Source organism: Passer montanus, unplaced genomic scaffold (assembly GCF_014805655.1).
Source record: "Passer montanus isolate IOZ18808 unplaced genomic scaffold, ASM1480565v1 scaffold8, whole genome shotgun sequence".
Taxonomy (NCBI): domain Eukaryota; kingdom Metazoa; phylum Chordata; class Aves; order Passeriformes; family Passeridae; genus Passer; species Passer montanus.
In genome coordinates, this window is record NW_024373256.1 from 9,430,763 (window position 1) to 9,443,699 (window position 12,937).

Here is a 12,937-nt window from a genome sequence, read left to right on the forward strand (position 1 = left end):
CAAAGATATTTGTTTCCATTCTAAGGGAAATATGAAGTTCAACAGGTAGGTTTGCAGTGGGAGGGTTTGCAAAGCTTTCCAGGCTGTGGAAGGTGCTGCTGTGGAGAGCAGCCAGGGCCCTGCCACAGGGGAGGAGGCAGAGCTGCTGCTCAGCACTGCTGCTGCTCATTTTGCCCAGCAATTGATATGATTGCAGCTCCTGGGGAAAAGGGGAGAGAGGAGCTGTTCACTCCTCTGTGGCTGCAATCTGGTGTGCCACCATTCACTATTCATGGCAGGGAGCTGCATTTCCAGCTCTTCCTGGGCTGGCTGGCAGTCACCAGGGCTGCTGCCTTCTGTGAGGGCTCTGCCTTGGACTGGACCCAAGCTGCAGGAAAACCTGAAGAAACTCATTTTTCTTCTGACATGGCAAGTTTGGGAATTGCCAGGGAGCATGAGGTCCTTTCAGTTTGACACACGTCTCTGGTTTGGAAACCTCTGGCAACCATGCTCAAGAGTTTAATAACACAAATGCCAGAGAGTCTAAAAAGAGGGAGACAGGAAAAGAAGAAATGAAGGAAAATCCAGAACTCAATATAAGTATAGCTATGAAATTACTTAATTCCTTTTCCTCCTGAGAAAAGAGTAGAAAAAGATAACTTTGTAATAGAAACTACTTATGCCAGAACTATTTTGAAAAAAAAAAAAAATCAACTTCAATGCAGAAAAATTACTAGAAATCCTTTCAAATTAAAGCAGTTAACAAACAGATAAAATAAAAAAATTAGGCAAAAAATAGCTATTACATCACTAGCATTTTTTTTTTACAATTCAAAAAGCCTGTAGGCCTTTCTTCATGTCGAGAAGTAATAGTGTACATCTAGTATGATGGCAGTTGAAAGGCATAAACATGCAAGTCTATTTCAGCACTAAAACCACATCTTAATTACATGATCAGACTCTGAACTGGGTTCTCTGTGTTCTCATGCAGCGTCCTGTGTCATCACATCTAGTATTTGCAGCTCATCTGTAGCTGATTCAGTTATATGTGTACGAGTTATAACCAGCAGTATATGAAAAGAAACAAAAAATATCAATCAAAAGTATTAAAATTGAAAACAAAATTGAGCACACAGAAGAATGCCAACAGCGACATGTGAAAAGAAAATTCAATTATGTTCATGCTAAGAACAGTTATTACAAATAAACGTGGTCAGGAATAGCACAGCTTTTTCAGTCAACGTTAGATAAGGTAAATTGACACCTGAAGGAAAACCAAACAGGCTTTCTTAGATGCTAAAGCCCCTTGCAGAATACAGTGAACTCTGTTCTGCTGTGCCCCACATCCCCTCTGTGTGCAGCCCCCTGTGTGCAGCCCCCAGGAGCAGGGGGACCCCTGAGCAGGCTGCAGGGCAGGCTCTGGGTGCCTGAGCAGGGTGCAGGGCAGGCTCTGGGTGCTCAGCACTGCTCCTGCAGATGCAGAGGGAGCAGCCCCTGCAATCCTGAGGAGTCTCTGCCCTTAGACAAAGGGAAGGTCCTCACCAACCAAAAAGGTTACAAACAATTTTGTGTTATTGTTGATGTATGGAAGCGTCACAAAACTTCTGACACAATCAGATTTATCCTGAGAAGCATTAAAAACCACCCAGTGAAAAAGCAAGCAAGATTAGTGGAGGAAGAAGTGGAAGAAGCCTTTTAAGCAAATCTCCTAAGTGTTAACCTCTTTGGCTTTGGACAGCATTTTTAGAAAGCGAGCCAAACCCTCCTTTCCTAAATCAGTTTATGCTGCAGTCATGCTTTATTCAGAAGTTAAGCATGACAGCATGACTCCTTAGATAGTTTCTATTTCAAAAGGCAAGTTTTCATACCATATATAAGGTTTCCAGTAAAAAACCTGATAAATATGTTTAAATGAGATAAAATGAAATAAAAATTTCACAGTAGACCTTTTCATATTTATTTGCCATTGTAGATGCCATAAAAGCCACAAGCTTAGAGGGCTTTATGAAAAAAAAATAATGAAAAAACAGATTTACAGTTACAGGACAGCCACTGGCTGAATTTTCAAGGAAAAGTCAGAGATTTTAATACATGATTCTCTTAGAATTCTTTTACAATTTCATCCCTTGGATCAAGAATAGGATTGGTGCTCTTACTTCCTTCTAAAATTTATCATTCATTGTACAGTACTGAACCAGTAGTTTAGCATGTTGGTGCTTGAATTTAAAATGTTAAATCACTTGAGCATACAACCAAGCAGTGTGATCTTTGTCTATCTGCATGCAACAGATTTCATATTTGCTAAAAACATTTACAATTCTAATGTTAATTTAACATGAATCAGCCACCATTTGTTTCCAGGTTAACAGAGCCTATATTCTGATTAGTCCGGAAAAGTCTTGTTTTTCTTATACTGGTTAGATTTGAGTATCTGCATACCACTGGTCCCTAGGTTAGGCAGAATGTGTGTGTGTCTGGAGAATTTTGATCAAAATCAAATCACAATATCACTGCAGCACTTTGCAAAATTAAATCATAAATATTGCAATTTAATACTATGCAAATCAATGCAGGCAAGTATACAAAGCCCAGCTGGAAAATCTGTTTTACATGTCCAAGGAGAAACCTGCCTAAACTCACACAGTAAATAAACATTTGGAAAAACAGAAAGAAAAAACCAGACTTTGCAGTGCTGTGCTTTTTGGCACGTTGTCAGAAGAGGGGCACTTGTGCTCCCAGACATGTGGCTACTCTTGTGTTCCAGGGAATGGCAGCCCTGCTTCTGGTGAGGCACACATCCTGTCTGGTGCCTGAGGAGTCCATCAAAATCTGTCTCTGTGTTCCCAGCCAGGCAGCAGACTTTGCTGTGGGGGTTAAAGAGCATTGCTGACACTGGAGGCTTCACTTACCCAGTCTAATTACATTCCTGTCCTAAACCATTCCTAATGTGTCTCAAAACCCAGGAATATTCTGGCCTCCTCAGCCTTTCATAAACTGTCACAAAAATAATCAAAAGAAGAGAAGAAATGTTTGGGCCTACATATTTATCTTTTTTCATGTCTCATATCTTGAAATAATTTTATTTCACTGGGAAAACAAAATGTAGTCTTGTGTCTGGAGGTGGACAAGCTCTTTTCAAACAATGTCTGAGAAGAAAAGGTTGATATGGTTTTTCTTTTCGTGCTTGGTCTCTCTCCAGATCACTGTAAGAAATCAGTAAATAGATGAAGTGGTAAAGGGGGCCAGGAGAGGAATAACACTGAGCCACAAAAAGTAGGTTCTACAAAACTTATGTTGGGTTCTATGCATTATGTGTTTGTCTTTACCTCTGTCAGTACTAGGAAATAAAAACCATGGGAAAGAATCCAAAGACATAAAATAGTATTAATTTTCAGAATCTCTTGAATAAAGGCAAAATGGTATTAGAATAAAACCAAATATTTAGGACAGAAATCAATGCCGGCCACAGGCTGAATTCTGAGTTTTCAAACTCAATACAAGAATGAGAAGGAGGGCTGCAAAAATGATTTTAAATGGCATTTGTCCATTCTTGAAATTTAGTATGGTTTAAAATTGCCCCAACTTGTATAGAGCCACCCTAATGCCTGTGAGATGAGAACAGTGAGCAGCCATGAAACAACCACACTCCCTCCTCTTGGCCACAGACAGATCTCTCACATCATCCTGCCCATTCCCCATTCTACCAACAGAATCCTGTCTAGATGAAATTTCCCCATGCAGTCTGTTTTCCAATCCACTCCATTTGCTCATGCAGAGCAAATTCTTCTATGATCCATGATAGTTGGTGAGCCCCTTAATTCAAAACAGAGGTCATTAGTTATTTGTTTTACTGTATGGAATACACTTTTCTGTGAATTTATTGGATCCAATTCATACCTAGGGGCAGCTAATACAATCTCTGCCTGTGTGAGTTTTTTTCCCCTCACCCAAGAATAAACTTGTGCTAGTGTACAAATGATACTTTGATTTTCAGATGAAATCCTGCAAGAACTCTCACACAGAGAGCTGGTTTATGTCCTGGAAGCCTTTGAACATATTGTCTTAGATGCTAGCTTGGAAAGGCAAATGAATAAGCAATCACACACTCAGAGAGGATCAACAGCACCACCAGAGGCAGCAGCCCAGTATTTCCCTGGGCAAAATTCTCATGTTGTCTCTGAGTCAGGATTCATTACCCTTCTCTCTTTCCTTGAGTTTTCACTTCCATTACTTAGAGAAAGAGAAGTCTCCCACAGCTTCAGGTAATGACACCACGGTCTCAGCAAACCCACGGCTGTGGAAGCAAAGCCTTGTCACAATCTGCTGCACACAGCACAGGGACAGCCTCACAGAGGAACCTCCCACAGACAGGCACTGACTTCATTGCAGCTGTGGTAGGGTGTGCCTTGGTAGCAATTCCATTGCTGTCCTGTCCTCAGCACTTTGCACTGGCTTGCTTTCTTCATCTCTCGCTCTTCATTTGAAATACAGTCTTTTTGGCTAGAATAAAGCTCTGCATTTCACAAACTAGTTCTTAAAATACTTTCAGATAACAAACAATGCTGCAAACATCTAGTGAGAAACAGTGTTCCTACATAATTTGATATCTTTGACTGTGACTGTATGTTCACACAGAAGTTTTGATTTAGGGTTTTGATTTTGTTTGTTTTTTAATGTCTTTAGAGCTTTTATAAAGGCTCACTCCTTTGTGGACTCTCTTCTCTCACTTCAGAGGCTTCTTCCCACTCCTAGGTGCCTATTGTCACAAAAACTGTAGGACAGCATTGTCTTTCAGGATTCTGCCTTCTCCCACAGCTGTAAGTGTAACCAGTGTGAGTATTCAGAGCCATGTTATGGACCCACAGAGATAAGAGCATTGTCAGAAAGGAAAAGAGTTAAAACCTCGTGTAACATTTTACCAAAAAAAAATAATAATAATTCACAATGATAAGGCATGGCCACATGACTCCATGCCACAAGTGCTTACACAGTGACCTTGATGACTACTTAAGGTGGAGAACAGAACATTACGATTTCAGGGCCACCTCTCAAATATGGCTTATATTCAAATGAGCTCACTGAGAAATTCTGGCCCGTTGGCTGCCACAAGGATTTTTGCCACTGATATTCACAAAAACACATTTTCATCCATGGTATTTACTTGCTAAGAGACTCACTGGTTTCCATGCTTTTGTTACATAACTATGGATTGTGAAACTTCCATGTCATGGCAGACTCACACTTAAGGTTGGAAAAAATTACATATTTCAACATTTTTTTTCCAGATGAACAGTAAAACAGTAACTAAATGGGTGCAAGACCTTAAAGAAGTAAAAGCCTAACAGAAATATTGAAACTGAGAACATTTTTATAATTAGCTACCAAGAAGAAGGAACACAATAACACTCATAATTAAAGCCCTTCTATTATAATTTTTACTCCTTTTTCAAACACAACAGTGATATCTTTAAATCATATTTTTACCAATCAAGATACAGAAGTAATGGAAAAGGCACTTCTATAGCACCTTTCATCCAAATTCTCGGAATACTCTACAAATAGCAATTCAACTTCCTAACACAACTACCTCCTCCAATGTGCTAACAGCTCGTTTTACAGCAGGTGAAACCGAGGCAGAGGGAAGTTGAGTCATGTACCTAAGGTCACACAACAAATCCATCCTCTAAAATATCTCTTTGGATGTTTAAAGTCCACAAAATATTTATAGGGTCCGCTTAAGAAGAAAAACAAACTCCCTCAGATTCACAGCTGATTTTCAAAGTAGTTGGCTTCAGGATACTATTAATATACTTTTCTTGGTAAAACATTTGTTACAAAACTGTACTCAATAATACTGTTCTGAATCTTTCCTGCTTTGAAAATGAAAAGATAAAGCCTGTTTCTACACTGTAGTAGCATCAGGTCACTCACACAGAGCACAGCTCACTGCTATTATGAAACCTGCACGAAAGAGCAAGGACGGCGCTAAGGGTTGCCAAAAGCCCTCTTGAACAACTGAACAATTCAGGTTTATCACTGCTGATTTTGCTCATGTTTACTGCAATGGTGTCTCCTCCCCCCGTTTCTGGTACCAGTGCCTGTGTGTCCACCTGCACGCAGAAAGAAAACAGGATTGAGGGAGGTTAGAACGCTCAGCGCAGCATTGCCTTCCACGGCCAGCACTGCCCTCCGAGGCACAGGGAAGAGTCCTCAGGCAAAGCCTGCAAAGTGTTCCTTGATCAGGACAAACACAAACAGCAGCTCTCCCACACAGAACAGAATCAGCCACTTGGCAGCTGTTTGCCAGCTTTCTGCTTGACTTTGCTGATGAGGATTTACAGTTCTCATCCTGGTTTGTTTTCTTCAAGCCCAGTTTGCAGAGAACAGTTGAGAAGTCCCTAGAAAGGGACAATGGACTATATTACTTAAAACAATTTTAATGGAAACAAATTTACAGAATTAATTGTTTCACTTTGTGGTTTTCCATAAGAAACAAAGAGTTGAAAATCTGGCATTATAACATGGCATAAATAAGATCAAAACCAACTTCAGACATGTCAGAGGCACAGACTATGTGAGGCTGATTTCTTCCTCCCTGTTTCAACAGCAAAGGTCTCCTTTATATACAACAGAAATACAATTTACTCTTCTGTAGGACATCATCCTCAGTGTGATTGGAGATCTGAGTGGCATATCTAATCTCTGATAAAATTCAGAGACCCAGGACCATTGCAGAGGGAAAAGGGGCGAGTGAGAAAAAATTAACAGAAGCTGAGGATATAGAGTGAACTTGTTGTGGCCTCAAAGGGAAAAGTGGCAGGAAAAGCCAGGCAATAAAAATATCTACATTTTTTGGCCATTGTTTACATAGCTGCATAACTACTGCTATTTCTAGAAAGAGAAGTCATTATTTACCTTGCAGCTGATTAAAGATCATGGCTACAGAAGACAAATTGCTGCAACATAACTAATACAAAATTAAAACTACAAACTTATACATTTACTCTATTCTTATGTTAGATTAGCTAAATTTTTAATTTTTGTATGCAAATTAAACTAATTTAAATGTGAAACAGGCATACAAGTGTATCTCTATTAAAAGCTGGACATAATTAACTGTGCTGAATTTAAATTATATAAGCTAGTGTGACTTTTCATAAATAGCCAAGGTCTAAGTCATATGACATCGCTCCCCTAACAGCTGGCCTGCAGTGCCTTTGATGTAAAAATTTATATAAATGAAGACTTGTGTGAATATTCACAGTGCCTTTTCTGCAACCATTTTTTTCAATTATTGATAACAGATTAATGAGATAATAGTAATGCAAATGCATTTCCAGCCTGTTTTTATTCATAATGGTTCTGTGACATTCAGAGAATATTAACAAATTAAAAGGACAAGCCATGTAGAACATGTAGAACTGGAAACAGCTCTTTCAGGGAGAAATAGATACAACTTCTTGATTATTCAGATTACAGCTCTCTAAATGAAACAACTCACTCCAAAATCAAAGCAGAACTTCACAGACTCTCTTTGTAACACATGACAGGTCTATCAGCAATTGCAACTGCATACCCTGGGCTGAAATGAGAGCAGGCCATTATCTACATTCCGTGATTTGTTTCAAGCAGAAGACACCTGTATGCTATAGAAAAGCAGTCACTCAATGCCTGAAAAATGGAAACAGATGGAGTTGGGTAAAACACACAAAGCCCAATTTGACAGCACAGAATGGAGCAATTTCAGCCTACTGGAGATGAAACACCTCTTTAATGACACAATTAAGGATTTAAGAGCAGAGTCCAGTTGCACAGTCATTTATACAAAAAATGTCATAATAAATACCAACTGCCTTTGGTAATATTCCTCCCTGTTGAGGGGCCAGGACAAGGGGGATGCACAACTAAAGCCTGATCTTGAAGATTAATATAATGCTCCTGGGAATTTCCCTGCCTTGCATAAACATCCAGTTCAGAACTAGAGACAGGGAGAAAATTCAAAGTGCAACAAAAGCCTCCTAGGAATACTTGGGCAAGAGCAAAAGAAGGAAGCTACACAAAAAAACAGTGCAGGGAATTAAAAACCTCATGAAGGCAAAAGGAGCTGAGCTGTACAGACAGCTGCATGTACCAGACTTCTGCAGAGAAGCCTTACAAGGCATGGCTTCAAGGAAAATGGATGGATCCAGCTAGGGCACAGCAGAAGTCAAATCCAGGCTGACACGATATATATTCCAAGCACACCACTGCTGATTAACACAGTGCCAGTTGATCTACGTATTTGGCACTATCTTAAATGAACATCTAAATTTTTGAAGGGGGAAAATAAACACTCTTTACATAAAAGGAAAGATCTTAAAAAATGAAATTCAGTTAAGCTTTTAAACCTCAGTCTCAAAATTGAAATGAGTTGCTGGATTGCTGCAGAATACCTTTAGCTTCCTAAGCATGGTTCATACTTTCAAGCAAGGCCAAATAAATGCCAGCAATAACAAACTTGAGCAAATGCGTGCACTGGAAGACATTTGCCTAGGAAATCACAGAGGGCAAAATCCTGATTTGAGAACTGCAATGCAGTATTTGTTGGCAGGGCTGTTGCTGTATTTCTTAATGGCACTGACCCCAGAAAATTATGTCAGAACCTGGAATTTAGGATTTTCATGGTCTGTAAAATCACCGGTTAAATACCCAACCTTCAACAACCCAAAGCATTTTCAGCCCCATAAAACAGTTGTGAACTTCCGACCATTTAGGAGAACAGATCCCATTCTTAATATTGCCCTGAGGCATTATTGAACAGAAACGGGTGCAACTTATCACACACCACCAGACCTTACAGCTGGCTGGGTTAAACACCCGTGAGTCACTTCGCATTTTAAGGGATGTGCTCTCACACAGCAATGCGACCCAAGATGCTGCAGTATTCCCAGGAAAGTCTGTGTACTTCTGTAGGCTTCCAGAATTTCCTGTGCTATGTGACATGAACAGTGATGAGATTGATAGGACTTCGCCCCATAATGTAAATGCCAGCACAACCTGAGTGATTTGGGGCAGGGACAGTCCTTTCTTCAAGGGCAACAGGGTTTTGTCTGCATGTATGAAAGCCTGGCACAATGGCATCCAAAACTCTGCCCCAGAGCAGAAAATAAGGGCCAGGAGGTGGTGTGGATTTCTCTTACTGATGTACCTGTAAACATTCTGGCCTGCAGATGGAACTGTGTAAGACCTGCTGTAAATAATTTTTCTCACGTCCAACTGATTGTTTTTTTCCCCTCCCCCTTTTGACCCCAAATAGCTGACAAAGTCAACGATGACTTCTACACCAAGCGCCGGCACCTGGCCGAGCTGGCAGCCAAGGGGAGCCTGCCCCTGCACCCGGTGCGCCTGGACGAGGAGCGGGCCTACACCATCGACAGCGGGCTCACCCGGCAGAACGGCAAATCCAGGGTGGGCAAGATACACACACACCCCCTGGGCTACAACGCCCACTACAAGACCTGGGATCCCAACGACCCGTCCCTGAGGCGGCAAGCGTTCACAAACAAGGGCAAGCACGGCATGGGAGACCCGACGCTAAGTGACCCGCTGACCACCCGCAGCCAGCACTACTTGGGCCCACAGCCATACTTCATCACCAACAGCAAGACAGAAGTAACTGTTTGAGTTTGTTTTCTTTCTCTTTTTTTTTTTCTTTTTCTAATGAAATCCTTTAAAAACCACACGCAAATGTATACACAACACAAACACTCAACCAAAAGGCAAAAAAAAAAAAAAAAAGAAATTAAACAACAAAAAAAGAGGAAACGGAAGGAAGGAACTTTCACCTGGACACTCTTGGTATCCAGCCAGCTGTAGGCCGAAGAGTGGGTTAATACCATTCAGCAATACACACTGAAGGTTGAATTATAAACTCCATTTGTATTTCACAATGGAACACAAACCCTTGTGACTAAATTTTTTTTACTTGAAACTAAAATCCATGATGAGAAGTAGCACAATCTAGAGAAACTTTATGTCTGCTTAAACATTTACACTATGTTCCTGCCTTGAGACAGAGGAAGAGAGAGAAAACAATATACTGTAATATATTATTTCAGAGAGGAATTTTGTATAAAATCTATTAATAATCACTAGACCTGTGAAAAACCGAGAGCAACCATCTTGGTACGATCCCTAACATCTACTATTGTACTTTCACACCATCCTATAGAGAACGCAAAAAATATATATACAATAAGGGACAAAGACACTTTCACAAGAAATTTATAAAGACTGTTATGATTAAGAGCATATGGGACCTTTCTGGCTGGTAGAGAATTCAGCAGGATGATAACAGCAGAAGATTTCATTTCAGTTTACTACGTTTGATTTGAAATTTTTGGGAACCTCCAAAATAAGAAGAGACACTTCATATGACACAGAAAGCTGCTGGGGGAAAAAGGGCATCAGAATATTCCCTCTCAGTCCTCCTGTTTTCAGGCAGATGGTAACTATTCTCACTTGCAGACTGTCAGGATTTTTTCTTCACCTAAATGTTTTGCCTATCTTCAACTGCTTCAGACTGAAATTAAGCGTGGGTGGTGCCTTTACTGTATTACTATTGTTCAATGACAGTCTTGTTCTTCAAAGTGACCCCTCTGTTCCTTTAAGCTATTTCCTCATGTTTTGCTAAGGATGACAAGGGTTCTGCCCTGCTCAGCCTCCTCTGTTTGTTCTGAAAGGAAACTGGACTACATCTCCATGCAGTGGTTGCACAGTCAGAACTATTTAGTTAGCCCCTTCATTTTCCCAATTTCAACTTTTCCCCTCTAGTCTCTCATTTTGTATTTGCTTTTAGCCATGGTAGTTCTCTGTAGTTCAAGTAAATGTTATCTGGTATATTGTCTCTGTCGTTTGGCTTTCTCTAGTGGTGTTCCCTCTTGGTGGGCTGTGTGGTGGAAGAGGCTGGTCCAGCCTCAAACATCAGAGATCTGGGGTTAAACTAAACAAACAATTGGACTCATGGCCTTGACTGTGGTTCTGAAGTGCAGGATGCCTTGTTAGTGTGAGTAAAACTACTCAAACTGGGCACTGGTAGCAAACTCACAGTCCTGGGCCTGTAAGGGCTTTGGCACATCCACAAAGAGACAGAGTTGGGATGGGGTGGCAGGCAATGCATTCAGTCTTTCAGTAATTCCTGCCCTTCCCCCGACACAAGTCACTTGGCTAAATCCCAACTAGCTGTCCTACTACAGTTGCATTCTCACCAGCTGTCAATTCTTCAGGAGATTAGGACTGGAAGAGTATTCAGGGAGGAGTGAGAACTGTTGTAAGAAGAATTGGAAGTTGCATTTCTTACTGTACTCAGCTGACTGTCAGTGCTTCTGCTTAGTCAAGGATGCAAGGGCTAAGATTTTGAAATCTGGTTACATGGAGATACCATTTTTTTTAGCTATATCAAGATTGATTTGCATCCTGAGAGCACCGGTATCTCTCCATAAGCGTGCTGCTAAATTTTATGATCATATGTTTTAAGACTATCAGAAGTAGACAAAGCCCACAAAACAAATACTTTGCACACAACCCAGACTCTCCACTATCTTACTTTTATTCCTTTAATCTTTATTGCCTTCACAACTGGCTGACTTAATTTGACCCTTTATGGAATGTTGCTGTTAACCCATATGCTTTAGATACACATTACAGCTGCACTCTTAATTCACACAGGTTTCGTGTAACTTGAGCATATTTTATGTGGAAATATTTTAGTAACTGTATGTTCTGTAAGTAAACCCGTGTTAATACTTGTTAACTACAGAGTTTATGATACCAATAATACTTCCTACAATAAAATGTTTGTTTGTTTTTTAAGAATGTTTATTTGTAAACATATGTATTCACTATATTACTATGAATTTCTTACCTGGCAATAAAACTGATTCTAAGTGAATCCAACTTGCTGGCTCATTCCTAAACTTGTATCACTGGGCCAATTTTTAAGTCTAAACTGAGCTTTTGGAGCATTTCACTGCAGCCAGTGGGGTTCATATCAGCACAAAGGATGGTTTGCCTCTGCCAGTGTGAACAAGGAGTTCTTTGGAAATAACTGCAAGTGATCTGCATTATGGAGAAGCTGGGTGATGTCTGAGGCTCCTTCCAGGCCCATCCATTTTGTGACTCTATGACTGCCTGTTAAGGGCAATACAAGATACACAGGGATTGCCAGCCTAACAAAACTTCATGTGCCCTGTAAGCCTTCAGGCTTGTGTCACACCTTGTGCCACCTGATCAGTTAATTAATGTTTTGAGGAAAGACAACAAAAAGGTAAGCATGCCCACGGGCAGAGGCATGAATGCATGGGAGTTTTGCAATAAGCTTCAGACACGTCCAAGCATTACAACTACTCAGCGAGAGCAAATGGAGCACTGAAGTATACTGCTTCAAAAATTTTATATATTAATTAGAGAAGATCCTGTGCACAACATCTGTGTACCAAGTCTGCTGGAACAGAAAGTCCTTACAGGATTTCAGTAGTGCTAATGGCTCGTAAAGCTGACAGAACCTTGGTAGAGAGTTTGGGTAGTTTCTTCTCCTTTCTTTGCTAAAATGAGAGTGAATAAATTTCAGGGGAAGAAACAGGGAGTCAGGAAACCCAGCTTCAGAATCCTCTTACTGCATGACCTGGTGCAAATTCCTTAGACAGTTTATGAGTCTTTGGAAGCCATGACACTTTATCAGAGGGAAAACATCAATTCAGAAATCTCCAGAATTAGCCTTTTTATACAGTAGAAAAATCTCATTTTCAATATACACTGTTATGGTGCCAGTAAATAGTTCATTAAAGTCCCATTTTTTGTTACAGGAGCATTTCTCTGCCACAGATACAACTACAGAAACAACTCCTTTCTGTCAGAGGGCTTGGGAGAGACATACAGAGTTTGGTCAGTGCCAGGAAAATTCTGGGCAGCCTTGTGACCC

At 40.5% G+C, this 12,937-nt stretch overlaps 1 protein-coding gene across 3 annotated transcripts in view; it reads left to right on the forward strand.

Annotated features, from left to right (window-relative positions):
- SHISA9 (shisa family member 9) overlaps nucleotides 1–11,908 on the forward strand; it is a 178,166-nt gene extending 166,258 nt beyond the window's left edge. For 2 of the 3 annotated variants that reach the window (XM_039732655.1, XM_039732654.1), the window contains exon 5: nucleotides 9,275–9,642. In XM_039732655.1, coding sequence (XP_039588589.1) covers nucleotides 9,275–9,642 — 368 coding nt within the window. Of the gene's footprint in view, nucleotides 1–9,274 lie in introns of all 3 variants that reach the window. The other variant, XM_039732656.1, reaches the window with a different exon arrangement.
- The last annotated feature ends 1,029 nt before the right edge of the window (nucleotides 11,909–12,937 follow it).